General features: G+C 44.1%; 1 protein-coding gene across 4 annotated transcripts in view; it reads left to right on the plus strand.

Annotated features, from left to right (window-relative positions):
* The first annotated feature begins 1,007 nt into the window (after nucleotides 1-1,007).
* LOC147436197 (uncharacterized) overlaps nucleotides 1,008-15,029 on the plus strand; it is a 124,950-nt gene continuing 110,928 nt past the window's right edge. For 3 of the 4 annotated variants that reach the window (XM_086488111.1, XM_086488109.1, XM_086488110.1), the window contains exon 1: nucleotides 1,008-1,166. In XM_086488111.1, the coding sequence (XP_086344237.1) occupies nucleotides 1,071-1,166 (96 nt within the window). In that variant the 5' untranslated portion in view covers nucleotides 1,008-1,070. The other variant, XM_086488112.1, reaches the window with a different exon arrangement.

Consider the following 15,029-nt stretch of genomic DNA (forward strand, 5'->3'; position numbering starts at 1 on the left):
TACGTATGTATGGTGTGGAGTTGGTACCATTCTCCACATTTATAATAATACTATAGGGAACGTGCCTTTCCCCCGTCACTTTTATCTCCTCCAATGCTGAAGAGGGGACTTATGCTTCTCCTCCAGTGGTGGTGGGACTTTCTTATTGTAAAAATACTAGAGTTGTAGAGGGAAGAACTCATTATCGATGTTTTATGAAGACATGCATCATTCCACGTTGCCATGCCATGGTGTATTGTCTATGTGTCCCTTTATTGGGCATCACAAAAATTCTTCAGCCTTTGTCACCTTCATCTACAATCCTTTGAATGAAAATGATGTAAATTCATTGCCTAGTGACACATCTCTTTTTGCAGCATTCACAAATTTTATATTAAGGTAATGAATTTGATATTAAGGTAACGGGGGATGCAATTGACATAGTCGTTGTCCCTCGTGATTAATTGACACCCCCTCCGTCAGGTGGGATCTACGGTCCCTATTGATTGGGGGCGGTGTGATCGATTTTGCACCGTCCGTTGACGGAATAATCCCAAGTGATCACTATGTGATCACAATTAAAGTGAACTCCACGTAAACTTGATGTAAACATCAAATGACTGCAAGTGATCCCCGAGTAAATCCCAATTAGGATGTGATCATCCTGTGAACCCACTTATTTCAAAGTGATCATGGTGTGACCTCAAGCATCTCAAAGTGATCGTCGCTGAGTGAACACCATGTGATCCTCACCCCGTCATTTTGTTATATGATCAAACGTTCTCACCTTTCTTTCAAGTAGTGCGCGATAGCTTAATGGAAGAGTCTTGGTCTCCAGGGTGGTAGGTGGTGGGTTCAAGTCGTGGAGGTCAACCGGTTGGATTATTCTTAAGATTAAACGGACGGTCAAGATCATTGGAAGATCGTGGACCGTTGATCCCACATGACGAGGGGGGTGGCTGAGCGTTTTAGACTGAACGTTTTCTGAGATCCGAACGTACACGGTAATGAGCGACTATACAATCGTTTTGAAACGGGAAAGGCAGAGAGAGAGAGAGAGAGAGAGAGAGAGGGGGGGGGGGGGGGGGAGAATGCACCCCGCGATCCGACGTGGCCCTGTTGGGCGAGCTGGCACTCCAGTCAACCACTCTTTGGGTCAGCGCGTGCTACCGGGTCCTCCCCCCAGTGTGAGCCCTCTTCTCATTTTCGTTCTTGTGGAGAGAGAGAGAGAGAGAGAGAGAGAGAGAGAGAGAATTTGTGTGCGCGCCATTTTCCATACGTGGTTAGCTGGACGCCTGTTGATTCGAAGGCTAGTGGCATGTCAATTGTGTTGTAGATATTTGCGACCCAAATTTGGAGTCCCAGATAATCTGTAGCTTAAATGGACGCCTGTGGATTCAACGGCTAGTGGCATTTCAATCGTGTTATGCAGTAAAACTTTGCAACGCAAACTTTGGTGTCCCAGTTAAGCTGTAGCTAAAAAGCTCCGTGTGTTGAACAATATTTCTCATACAAATTCTTTTGCATCAAGAGCTTTTCGATCAAAATATAGAGAGATTTGACATTGTGGGCCATCTTTGGAGCTCAAATGTCACCCTAGCTAGCACATGTGCATCAACACATCAAAGTACCAGCGGAGATGCAGTGTGTTTACTGCAGTTTCCGACTCACTCCCTCAACACAAAGCTAGCTACACAGATTCTCAAACACTTGCCATCATGCAGGTCTTGGCTCACATGCAAAACAAGGCTAAAAACGCAGATGATGATGGAGCGGATGATATACAGCAAGGGGAGCACTCGATGTGGCGAGGGAATGGCCAATGAGAGGCTCAATGGGTTGCTGAAGGTCCAGGCTCCAACGGAGAGATGAGCATTATGGATTTGAGGCGTTTGGGCGACACAATAAACGCCAAAAGCTGAAAACCCTGGGCTGAATTGCAAGCACTAGGGCTGATTTGCGAGATGGAGCACAAAACGCCATGGCTTGCTGTTGCAAAAACTTTGGGCTGAATTTTGGTGCTCCCAAACTTGTGAGAAAACGTTGGGTTTGTTGCTCCTTTTATATTGACTTTTTGATGTACCAAGTCGGAAAAATTTTGCAAGTCTGGGAAAATGTGCAAATGTGCACACACATGAATTTTTGATGATAACTCACTATTCTGTAATATTACCATTTGACGAACAGAGTGGACCTACATGTTTCTCTAACCTAGACCTAAATGCTCGTCATGTTAGATGCCCACCGAAGTGTAATAACATTTGTCAAAAGGCTTGTACAATCCATTTATGCAAGAGGGTTCCAGACTGAAGAACCTAATCTAATGGCCTTTCCGGACATGCAGATCGTGCAAATAGGCTCATAAAATTGTTGGTACTAATCCTCCTAGGATTCTAGACACTTCTATCTAGGGATAGATACAGAACTGGCTCCGGAAGTTGATGAAGCATGTCCACGTGGCACAAAGAGTTAGTGCACGCTACATTTGGGGATAATAAACTCTGATTGCGGATGTTTGTCGGTCATCACGCTTTTTCAAGTCTTCATCTACAACTTTTCTTTAATCTTCTTTTTAGTCCTTGGCTTTGCAATGCCTTCTCTGACTCTTGATTGTCAATGGACATGCATTGAAAAGTACGTAAAACCTAGTGTAAAAGACTATAATAGCTTCTTCATCTTGTGATCTGCTAGTGGCGAAGCATTGAGACATTGCATCTAGTATACACTTCAAGTAGAGTTTTATTTCGGATGGTTGACCACAAAAGATGTTGATGTCTTTAGTATAGACATAGCATAGAAATAGTAAATGCCAAATGCTCTTTTGGATTCTTTGTTTCAAAATCTTCAAGACATTGGTGCCCAAAGGTTGATGTTAAATTTTTCACTTCTAGGCCTTCATACATGGACTATTTGCTCTTGATTTTTGTGTTGTCACATTTGATAGACAAACAGACATGAGATATTGGAAATGAGATGATGCATTTTAATTCTTATTGAGAAGCCCTCACTAAGAGGTTTCACCACACATAAAGTAAAGTATATGATTGTAGTGAAAAAGCTCTTAATTTTTCGCACTGGCTTGAAAAAAAAAAGCCGATTTTCACCAGTTGTCCGAGCACAGGCAAATATTGTCCAATTTGTGCAATGTTGGGTTCTTTGAGAGGCTCTTGAGGTCGTCTAAAAATTTGTACCATATCAAGAAATTAGGATTTGGAAGGAAGCTCAATAGATTGAGAAAAAACAAGCGAAAAAATTATTTTTTTAAAAGTTCCTTTTTCTTAGGAGAAATTGAGTGGTATGTGGAAAGCTAAAATGAATTGCAAACATAGAGCTTAAGGGTTCAAATGAAGATGAAGCAAAGGAGATCCTTGTGCTCAAAGGACACTTGCAAAATAATGCTTTGAGCTCTAATGGCAAGTAGAGAAAAACAAGCATAAACCACACCGATTCTCAATGTGGATTAAGAAGATTAACGAGCTCCAAATCAAGTGCTTGAAAGCTCAACGGAGAGCAATTCTCCCACACACAATCAATGAGATACAGAGCAAGAGCTAAATTCACAAGGAATGCACACTAAATGCAATCACACATACTAATTAGACTTAAGCACAAACCTAATGTAACTTGATTAGCCTTTAATCCACCTAATGAGGATAGTGGCTCGTAGTTACCCGGAAGGAGAAATCATTACGCGGAATGGGGAACGGCAACGGGTGTGAAATGTCATTCCCTGTTATAGATACTTACGTGTAAAACACGCAACAGAGATTCGGAACGGGAAGTTGGAATGGAAATGGAACGGAGACTTGAAAATGGCCATTCCCTGTAACTATGTAGTGGCTCAACCCAATGAGCATATCCACAACTAAGCAATCAGAAGGCTAATTAAGCTCTAGTCTACACTAAGTACACTCTAACCTATGGTGTAATACCACTGTTAGTGTAAGAAGCTATGGAGGGTGTACCAGTGTAGCATTCATGATATGTAGAGGTGTGGACACACAAGGGGGAGAGAGAGAGAGAGAGAGAGAGAGAGAGAGAGAGAGAGAGAGAGAATGTAGACTTAAAAACAATACTTTGACTCTTTAACGATGCTTCCATATTTGCTTATGTGTAGTGTTGTGGTGAGGAAGCTGTGGCTATGAGTGGCGGCCAGATACAGCAGAGATGGCAACCAAGGAGTGAGCGTATCCAAAGGTGCTTGCGATTCATAAGAAGAAGTTCACCATTCACATTTTAGCCATGTCTATGTCTGTGAATAGGCTAACAAAATTACCGGTACTAATCCTCCTAGGATTCTAGACACTCCTATCTAGGGCTCTAGAAGTCGATGAAGCATGTCCACATGGCACACAGAGTTATGTGCACGTGACATCCCCTCCTGCTTAAGGTGAGGTACAGGTACCAAGCTGCATGGTCTCCTTGTATGAGGCTAGAATTTGGATAGTCGATTTAAAATTCCTCGTCCACCCAAGCAACTTCATGTGTCTCTCGATCCTTGAATTTGAGGAAGTATTGCATTGCCTTCTTTCTATTGCCAAACTTGAACGGAAGCAATCGAATACGCGAAGGGGTGTGACCAATCGTCGAAGGAGTGTGGATTTTGGCGAAGAGGCATGTCTCTTGAGCGAAGGGTCGTAACCATCCAAGCGTAGGGGTTCTCCTTGGCATGGTACTTTGCGTATTTGCAACTAGAAGTAGATGTAATATTGCGACATAGCTACAATCGTGACATTCCCTCCCATTTAAAATGAGAGTCCGTGTCAAAGAAATGACTTTTGATGTCGATAGAATTCTACAAAAGCATTGAATCTTCGAAAATCTTCAGTCTTTGAGTTATCTGAAATCTTTGTCTTGAACTTTTGCTTCTTGCGAAACCTTTTTGCTTTGACTGCTAAATCCCATGTCATTGCATTACTCAAAGACTTTTTAGAGGAATCCGGCATAGTCAGGTTGACTGCAACAAGAGATTGATCTTTAAAATCCTTCATGCGATGTAAGACTTCAGAGTTAAGATCTTTTGATAACTGCAAAACATTTGGTGAAGAGGAAAATTTCTCAAGACATTCTTTAGAGAGGGTAACTTCATCTTTGTGAATCACTGGAGAGGATTTTGGATTGAGATTGCAATCATGACTTGCAATTTGCATATCATCATCCAACAAAGAATCAAAGAAAGCATAATTGTCTTCGGACTCAGAATCTGCAACTATAACTATGTTCTTATCTTTATCTGGTAACGAAGTGTCACTTGGAAAAATTTCTTGCTTGAAATCATCTTTGTCTTCCTCAATTGATTTAGGAGAAGTTAATGAATTCAAAAAATACATCAATAATAATTTCTGCATCTGCATTGGAGATCATATTCGTTTCATAATCCAATGTATCATGCCGTTTGTGTAAGGTACAGCGGAAGTGAATGTTGAACTTTGCTCAAGATGAGTACTCCGAATTGTGCTCAAGGGTTCCTTTTACTTACGGAAGGGAGAGCCTTCCGTTCCTTTAGTGAGAGAGTGCAATGGACACAAACAAAGTGGTGGACACTGTGAATGAAGGTGCTGAGACTGAGAGATAGAGAGAGAAGAATACGACACCAGAATGTTGTCAAACCCTCCTCCAAAGGCCCCACTCTCTATGGCGAGAGCGGTCTACTATTGATTGCACAAATCTCTACAATGCTTCTATTATTGATTGCACAAATCTCTACAATGCTTCGACTTGCCGACGATGTCGAGATGATGAGGACGAGACGAGATGGGCTGAAATCTGAAAATGCTAAGGCGGAAATCTGCAAATTTTATCTGTTGAATTCTGACTCTATGTCGACGACGATGTCGATGGCGACGACGACGCGTTGAAAACGCAGATGCTGAAATCTGCATTTTCCGGGCTGAAATTGTAAACCTTGATGAATCTCACCGTGCGGCGAGGATCTGCTGCAGGAAGGTGAGATCTGCGAGGTTCGGGGGTTCTACTGTGATGCTTGACTGCTGAAAACTGAAAACGCTGGTCTACTTGTTGATCTTGTCGCGATGGAACTGCAAAACGCTAAGGGCTGAACTGCAATTCAAAAACGCTAGGGTTGAATCGTCTTCCTGCTGTAGAATCTGCTAACGCTAGGGGATTTGCTGTATACTTGGTCGCTGGGGCTGATCCGCTGTGCGAAACGCCAGGGCTGGTCTTGAATCCAAAAACGCTAGGTTCTGCTGTCTCTTACAAAAACGCTATGCCTCTGTGGGAGTCTTGCTGAGAAGTTGCCTGTTGAGCAAGGTGCTCCTGTTGCCTCTTCTACCAGAAAGTGCTAGCACTAGGTTTCTATATATACAAACTTAGTAAATTTGCTCTACCTAGTTCCCAACAAAAGTCACTTAAAAATAATAAGTAAAAAATGTCAAAAATAGGTCTATGCATAGTAAAAATGCTACTGATAGGTTCTGACTGGAATCTGATGGTCATGCTTTGTGCAACTAAGTGTCTGGACATGCACGGTCTGCGAACAGACTCACAGAAGTACCATATCACTTCCTATTCTAGACTGACTTGATTGAACTGAACCCTAGTCATGCTGTAGCTTGTCCACGGACGCATAGGGTTGGATGTGTACGTGACATCCCCTCCTTTTCAAAGTGAGGTACTGGTACCGAACTGTATGGCGTCGAGGGAGATCGCCAACAGTGTCTGAAATCCTGGAAAGGACTCTTCGCCGGCCCACTCTGATGTGTGGGTCGTACGATATTTGAACTCAATAAAGGTCTGCAACGCTTGCTTCTTTGGGCCGTGCCGAAAGTGACACAAAGCCATCTTCAATGCTTCCACTTCGTCTATAGTCATGTGTCTATCTTCTTCAAGAATCTCCGAGGCTGAAAATTTCTGAAACCACTTCCAACACAAAAACATGAACATACCCATTCCATGTAAAGTGACTGGAAAAATTCTAGTCTTCTTTAAAGACTGTGTATGCAATGTAGATGAACATAGAGACGGAGTGCCAAACCGTTCATCAAACACACGCAAACAATGGAGTCGAATCTTGACTTTCTGATCTAAATCAATCAACTGTGGCAAATCACAATGGAGATGCCTATGCTTGATGCTCAATCCTTCTTGCTCTTTCGGATACTGTGTCATGCCAAGGAAGAGATATGGAATGTGAATTCCTTGAATGCAAACATTTTGGCTTTCCATGAATCATCCGCATACATCCGTGCTCATTCATGAGTGAAACGTGCTCAACGTACAATATGTCATGCCTAGGAAAAGGGATCACATAAAGATGCTGACTAAAATACTGAACGAAACACTCAAACAATGCCTGTTGACTAATCATTCGAACACATAATACTTCTTGTGGGGGTTCTTTGGACCTAGGCTCGAGAGCCAAGATTGGTTCTTCGTGTGGAATCGAATCTGCAATGAGGTTAGCTTCACTAGAAAAAGTATCAACTAAACCATCATCCTGTGAACAATCACATCTTTTTCCTGCAAATCATCATGCTTGTGATTGTCATCCAAATCATCGTGCTCATCATTATCATTCAAATCATCATGCTTATCATCATGCAAATCATGTGTGTCATGCTCTGGAGAAGAAGAGACTGAGAGAGTCTTCTTTTCCCGAATCTCTTGCATTTGTGCCTGCACTTGAGAAAAGAATCGGAACAAGGCGGCTTTCCTTTCGTTGTGCTCATGCTCTATGGCTGCCATTATTTCTTCGTGTTCACGCTATATTTCTGCTTTTCTTTCTACGGCCTCCAAGCGTGCTTGCTCGCGCTCACGCTCAAAGTCGACCTTTCTTTCTGCTTGTCGTGCTTCGCGTTCTGACTTCCTTTCCATAAACATGTGCTCCAAAGGCTCCATAGGAGTTAGTGCAATCCTTGGCGTAGATGGGGAAGGGGGAGGGTCGGAATAACCTTCTGGTGGGGAAAACTCTTCTTCGCCACTCCCATGCTCACCACCTCCAAGCGAAGTATCCATTCCGCTTCGAGAGATGACCAACCACTGAAGTCTTGGGTTCTTAAGTTCACGAGGAACTTGGGTTCTTGGGGGTCTTGAGTTCTTGTGGTTCTTGAGGGTCTTGAGTCTTGAGGTTCTTGAGGTTCTTCTTTCGCTTGCAATCTGTGTTAGAGAAGGATCTTCTCTTTACCCAAGCTCTTCTCTTTCCTGCGGGCGCACCCCTTGGCGGCCTTGCGCCCACACAAAGGTTACTTTTTCCCACCTCACGTCGATTGGCCGGCGGCTAAGTGCACGGTCCGCTCTCAATGAGTGAAAAGAGGCACAAGGGGAGGCTGGACAAGCCCTTCTTTCTTGGGTTTCCTGTCACTCTTCAAAAACACGATTAGGAATCGACACGCCCAAGAGGACTTGGGTTACGTGCGACCTCAACAGGCAAAAAAAATTATGTGGTTCTTTTTTTGAGTGATACAGAACACTGCCAAAGCTTTGATACCAATGTTAGGTGCAACGGAAGTGAATGTTGAACTTTGCTCAAGATGAGTGCTCCGAACTGTGCTCAAGGGTTCCTTTTACTTACGGAAGGGAGAGCCTTCCGTTCCTTTAGTGAGAGAGTGCAATGGACACAAACAAAGTGATAAACATTGTGAATGAAGGTGCTGAGACTGAGAGATAGAGAGAGAAGGATATGACACCAGAATGTTGTCAAACCCTCCTCCGAAGGCACCACTCTCTATGGCGAGAGCGGTCTACTATTGATTGCACAAATCTCTATAATGCTTGGACTTGCCGGCGATGTCGATGACAATGAGGACGACAACGAGACGGGCTGAAATCTGAAAATGCTAAGGCTGAAATCTGCAAATCTTTATCTGCTGAATTCTGACTCTATGTCGACAACGATGTCGATGGCGACGACGACGCGCTGAAAACGCAGATGCTGAAATTTGCGTTTTCCGGGCTGAAACTGTAAACCTTGATGAATCTCATCGTGCGGCGAGGATCTGCTGCGGGAAGGTGAGATCTACGAGGTTCGGGGGTTCTATTGCGATGCTTGACTGCTGAAAACTGAAAACGCTCGTCTACTTGTTGATCTTGTCGCGATGGAACTGCAAAACGCTAAGGGCTAAACTGCAATGCAAAAACGCTAGGGTTGAATTGTCTTCCTGCTGTGGAATCTGCTAACGCTAGGGGATCTGCTGTCTACTGTGGTCGTCGGGGCTGATCTGCTGTGCAAAACGCCAGGGCGGGTCTTGAATCTAAAAACGCTAGGTTCTGCTGTCTCTTGCAAAAACGCTAGGCCTCTGTGGGGGTCTTGCTGAGAAGTTGCCTGTTGAGCAAGGTGCTCCTGCTGCCTCTTCTGCCAAAAAGTGCTAGCGCTAGGTTTCTATATATACAAACTTAGTAAATTTGCCCTACCTAGTTCCCAACAAAAGTCACTTAAAAATAATAAGTGAAAAATGTCAAAAATAGGGAAAATAGGTCTATGCACTGTAAAAATGCTACTAATGGGTTCTGACTGGAATCTGATGGTCATGCTGTGTGCAACTAGAGGATATGCATCTAATCTAAGTGTCTGGACATGCACGGTCTGCGAACAGACTCACAAAAGTGCCAGATCACTTCCTCTTCTAGACTGACTTGATTGAACTGAACCCTGGTCATGTTGTAGCTTGCCCACAGACACATAGGGTTGGATGTGTCACGTGACAGTTTGACTTGTACACGTGAGGCTTGAATCACTCGTTCCGCATGATAAAGCCCGTGTGAAATCAGTTCATGTCCATCTTTGAACAAATTGATAGTATGTCCTCAAAAGCTAATTGCGGGATCGTACTGGAATAACCAATGTTGACCAAGAATCATGTCGTAATAAGATAAGTGCATGACTTCGAAATCCAATTGATCTGCATAAGTTTGAATCTCAAACTGCAATTGTCGAACTGTCTAATCACAAGTCAAAATTGATTCATTTTCTAATTCCACATCATATGAGATGTCTTCTGAGTTGGTAAGCCAAGCTGTTGAACTATTTGAGTGCTGACAAAATTATTAGAGCATTCGCTGTCCACCAAAATGTTGATGGAACGATCGTTGAGAGTTCCAAGAAGACTCAAAACTTGCTTTGAAAGAGGCTCCAAAACTGAAGAATTGCACTGAGCATGCTTCATAAGAATTATCTTGAGCAGAAGCTGGTTGTTTAGTATTCGATGATGTTTCTGCGTTGGAATTTCTTTTCAGATTAGACGGATTTGGTCTTTTGACATTGATACCATCTATGGTCACCACCACAAATTGTACATAATCCATCCTTCTTTGAAGTCGAAGAAGCATTTGACGAAGAGCCTTGCTGAGTATTGGAATACCGATCTTGAGAAAAATCTCATCCTTTACCATGATCAAGTGGAGGAACATTTGAAGAAGATCTGCTTTGAGATTGTCGATCTTGAGAATAGAACCTTGAAGTTGAATAAAGTGTTGTGGCTTGTTGTCACTGATGTTGTTGACTTTGGCTATAGCTGTCTCTACGATCGCGCTGTGAAAAGCGAGCACTATTTGAAGATCTGTCACCAAGGAGAAAATTCCGTGTAGGGCGTCGATTATCGCCAAGACGCTCCACATAGGCTATTGTAGCATCCAAGGTGGTAGGGTTGTACTTGTGCACATCGTCCTTCAAGGATGGTTCAAGCTCGTCAATGAAACTGTGTAGTTTATCAGAGGGGTTGAGATTCTCTATCTCCAGAGTTAGTCTCTAAAGCTCTGTGATATACGCGGCCAAGGAACTTGTCTGGCTAAGGCGGGAAAGAGAAGACCAGGCATGAAAATCCGCATTGGCAGGTTCGAACGCCTTGTGAATAACGCGCCGGAATTTATCCCAAGAATGTGTGCGTTTACCATCAGCAACTCGTCGTGCCGCCAAAGAAATGCTATGTCCTTGAGCAAAGAACTAGCAAGTGCAACTTTTTTACTTTCTACCAAGTGTGTATTGGACAAGTAGACCTCCATTTGGACCACTCGATCAAGTTTGATGTGGAAGCCGGTGATCCAAAGACATTACAAGAGGCGATACGCTTGGCTCAACTCCAATAGATGAAGCACAAGAAGGGTAAGCTCAAGACGGCATACTGTAATGGTAACTCTCTCTGAGGACTCCTCTAGAGACAAGGACAAAATGGGAATGGTAACAATAAAAATTCTTCTTTCTCAATCTAATTCTCCATCTACATCTCAATCTAAGAGCGATAAATCTAAGGATAAGGTTAAAGGAAAATCGGATAAACCTCAACTCACACCTCATGAGAAAATTGCGCAAGGAATTGTAGGTGGTTAATAAGTGCAAAAGAATAGGCATTGTATGCAAAGGAATATAGATGTTTCCATTGTCACGTAGTATGTAACATGAAAAAGGAGTGTCCTAAAAAAGAATCTAGAAATAAACCCACTACTGCGTCAACTTCTGACTCTACCCCTCAAGAGAATGCTATGAGTGTGGTAGAGCAAGAAGCTAAGCAGGAGGGGACTTTCGAGGTGGATGAACTCATAAAATGTTATATGTCAACCCCCCATCAAGGAACTTGGGTATTCCTCACAGGTATAGTGAACGATTTCTCAAGGTCAATTATGTGCTTACCCATGATCATCATTTCCCAACACGCCATCCCTATCAACCTATAGACATTGTCTCCGACCAATTGCATGGCGCGAAACACATAGGTAATTCTCTCATTTCCATGATCGGATAAAGAAAAGCCAAAACCAGCTGAATTCTTGTTTAGGAGGCTTCGCCCTCCCAAGGTACGGTCTTTTGGGTTACCAATTTTCTTTGTTCATAAAAAATCAAAATCATTTCATTTTTATGTGGATTTCAAGGCATAAGGACAAGGATGGTCGCCGAGACCTCACATGGCCGTTCTTTGAAGCGTCTATAGGAGGCAACGAGTTTTCAAAGTGGACCTGATGAGTTGCCGCCACAAGGGTGAACTTCCAAGGAGCAATCGAAAAGAGAAACCGCTGGAGGACATTGTTCCAGTCAAAGTTATCGTGTCACGATTGTGACTATGTTGCAATATTACATCTACTCCCAGTTGCGAATACGCAAAGTGCCATGCCAAGGAGAACCCCTAATGATCACGACCCTTCGCTCAAGAGACATGCCTCTTCGCAAAAAGCCACACTCCTTCGACGATTGTTCACACCCCTTCGCTCTACGGTTGCGACTCTTCGTCCAATAATTGCAGCTCTTCGCCAAAAGGATGTGTCTTTACGTCTAAAGTCGCGTCTCTTCACCATGAGATGTGTCTTTTCATTTGTGTCTCTTCGTTCCTATATAAGGAGCCTATTGTACTCAGTTTTCAAGCATTCATTTAATCAATCAAACACACATTCAGTCTCTTGAGTCTCAGTTTGATCTTAAGTATGAAGTTTTAAGTCTTAATTATAGGATTATCACCACTAATCCTCACAATGGTATTAGAGCAAAAAACAATTCCGAGACCCGAAGGTTGTGAGCCTCTCACTCTCACCGCTACTCTCTCCCCTCCTTCCCGGAGTTGCATGGAAGCAGAAGAAAGATGGTACATACACACCTACGAGTATAAGGTAACCTAAACCTTCTTTCTCAATTATGCATATAGAAAACAGAACACAGATGCGTGTGCATGCCGTGTACCCGGAGAATCTCTCACTCTTTATGCTCGCACCCTTTCGTCCAAAAGGGTGGTGCCCTGGCCAACGGTCACCTTTGCTCCAGTGCTCGCTTCCCTTCCCAGGAGACGTGCCCTATGCATATCTTTTCTTCAAGTGGTGGATTGCTGAGTCGCTGGGCTGATGCGTTCAAGTCCCTTGCTGCTGGCTGACACCCAATCGTTGCACCTCTTTGTTGCCACACAATCGTTGGCACCCTTTCCCCCAAGGGTCGCGTGCATTTGGCCTTTCGGACGGAAACATAGAGAAAACTGCAATCTACATATTTTGCGACACTATAGTACTTCAAAACAATTGAATAATTGTGAAGAAAGAGAGAGTAGACGATACGACACGACGGAGTTTTGAGCCAGGATGTGTTGGCCCCAAAGACTGGCGCCCCTTTTGGTTTTTTTTAGCAAACTACAACTCCCAAGGGTCCGACTCTCTCCGAGACTCTACGTCTAGATGCTCTTTGAGAAGTGGCTCTCTATACACTTACAAATTACAACGGATGCCCAAAAGCAGAGTCCCAAAATCATTAGGTCCAAGCAGAATCCAAGTCAAAGAAGCTCGAGCAGAAGAGGGAGGAAGAGCAGGAAGAAGAGGCTCAATAGGAAAAGGCATTGTCCACCATAGTAGACAAGATGATAGGATAAGCAATCCATCCATGTAGAGATCGCAATATCTACAATCTTTCAGGAGAAGAGTCGTCTTGAGGGTATATAAGCTACAATATGATCTGCCATTCCATGGCAGACTCACAATATCGGACAAAAGAGTCAGAGGAGATCCTGGGAAAAGTCAACTTATGGGAGCACATCCACCACCGGGGTCTGGACAAAATATCCAAGAGAGAGTCTGTAAGTGCAAGTCGTGAAGACACGCAACATAGGAGCACTCCCCCTCGGGAAAGTAATAAAATGTGGTGAGGTAAAGGACAGCTGAGAGGATGCATCGGGAAGAATGACCGGTGTTGTAGAAGTCATAACCTCAGAGTAGACCTTCAAAGCAAGGAACATCCATGAGGTCTTCACCGTGTAAGTAGTGCATAGGTACATCCAAAGTGCAAGTGGAGGAGCCACAGGACCAAGCCGAAGCAAGGAAGAGGCTATACCAAGTAGAGACAAGGCAAAAGAGCCACATGGAGCAGTGTGCCGGAAGAGACCATGCAGGCATCCAGATGCTGAAGGATACTCACATCTAGGAGAACATGTCCAAAAGAAGTGTCTGACGTGCCAAGAGGCACGAGTCTATCATACAAAGAACCAATGAAGGAGGTGGATAAGGCAATCCCAAATAGAGAGACAACAGTCGAGGGAGAGGGAGGGAGGGTTACTGAGGGAGAAGTAGCAGTGGAGAACTCAAGCCACGTCCACATAAGTACGTGTACCAATCTAATCCCTGGCATCTTCCCGAGGGCAAGAGAGCCTCGAGGAGGGAAGATCTGCAATGTCGAGGGAGATCCGTCCGTTGTGCCAGAACCTATATCTGAGTCCACGTCTCAATGTCGAAGAAGGAGCAAAGCTGAAATGTGATCTGAAAACACGCCGTGTAAGCGCCCACCGGTGCGGGTAGGGGGTAAAGACCTGTGAATCAGGAAGGGAATCTGAGAAGTCACTGAAGAGGCCAAGGTAAGGTGCTGTCCATGCCAAAAAACGCAGCAACAGAGGCTGAAAAACATTGTTGTAAACAGAGTATCTAGCATCGCTCAGTGTCGAAAGGCACTGGATGCCGGAGCTTGGGGCAAGAGGACGAGAGGGGCACCAAAGTAATCGGCTGAAAATCAGCAAAACAGTGGAAGGTCCAACAGTTGGTACAGGCAGCAAAGGAAGAAGCCTCACGTTGCCAGGGAGTTGTAGATCTGGCAAGGAAGAAGGGCATCCAATCGCTGAGGTGACCAAGCTGAAAACGCTAGGTGTAGAAGACCCCTCTGCTGCAAAAAGCGCTAGGCCAGCAAAAACGCTAGTTTGCTGAAAACCGCAAGCAGAGTAGAGGGTGGAGGAGGAGGCGCTAGGAGGTGGAGGAGGATGGCAATGGAGAGGGGAGTAGAAGACGCCAGCACCCCACAAAAAACGCAGCCCTCAAGCAAAAAATGGTAGGGCAGAAAACGCTGGTGGAAGCTGAGGATTTCTTTGCTATGAAACTCCTTGCAATGGCCTCCTTGGTGATGGCGATGGCAGATCTAGCACCCTTTTGCTTTGATACCATGTCAGAGTGTGCAGTAGAAGGTGAGAGAGAAAGAGACAATGGCACCAGAGAGAGAGAGAAGAGACATGACAAGACACAGATGGTGGAAAGACTGGCAGCCCAATAACTCCAGATGGCTACATGGTGTGAGACAAGACAATGAGAAAGAGGGTGCCCTCCCTCCTATATATAGGAGAATAGGGGCTGGTCGGGCAATAATCCTCAAT

This window comes from Adiantum capillus-veneris, chromosome 18 (genome assembly GCF_014529385.1).
Source record: "Adiantum capillus-veneris isolate H3 chromosome 18, ASM1452938v2, whole genome shotgun sequence".
Lineage (NCBI taxonomy): Eukaryota > Viridiplantae > Streptophyta > Polypodiopsida > Polypodiales > Pteridaceae > Adiantum > Adiantum capillus-veneris.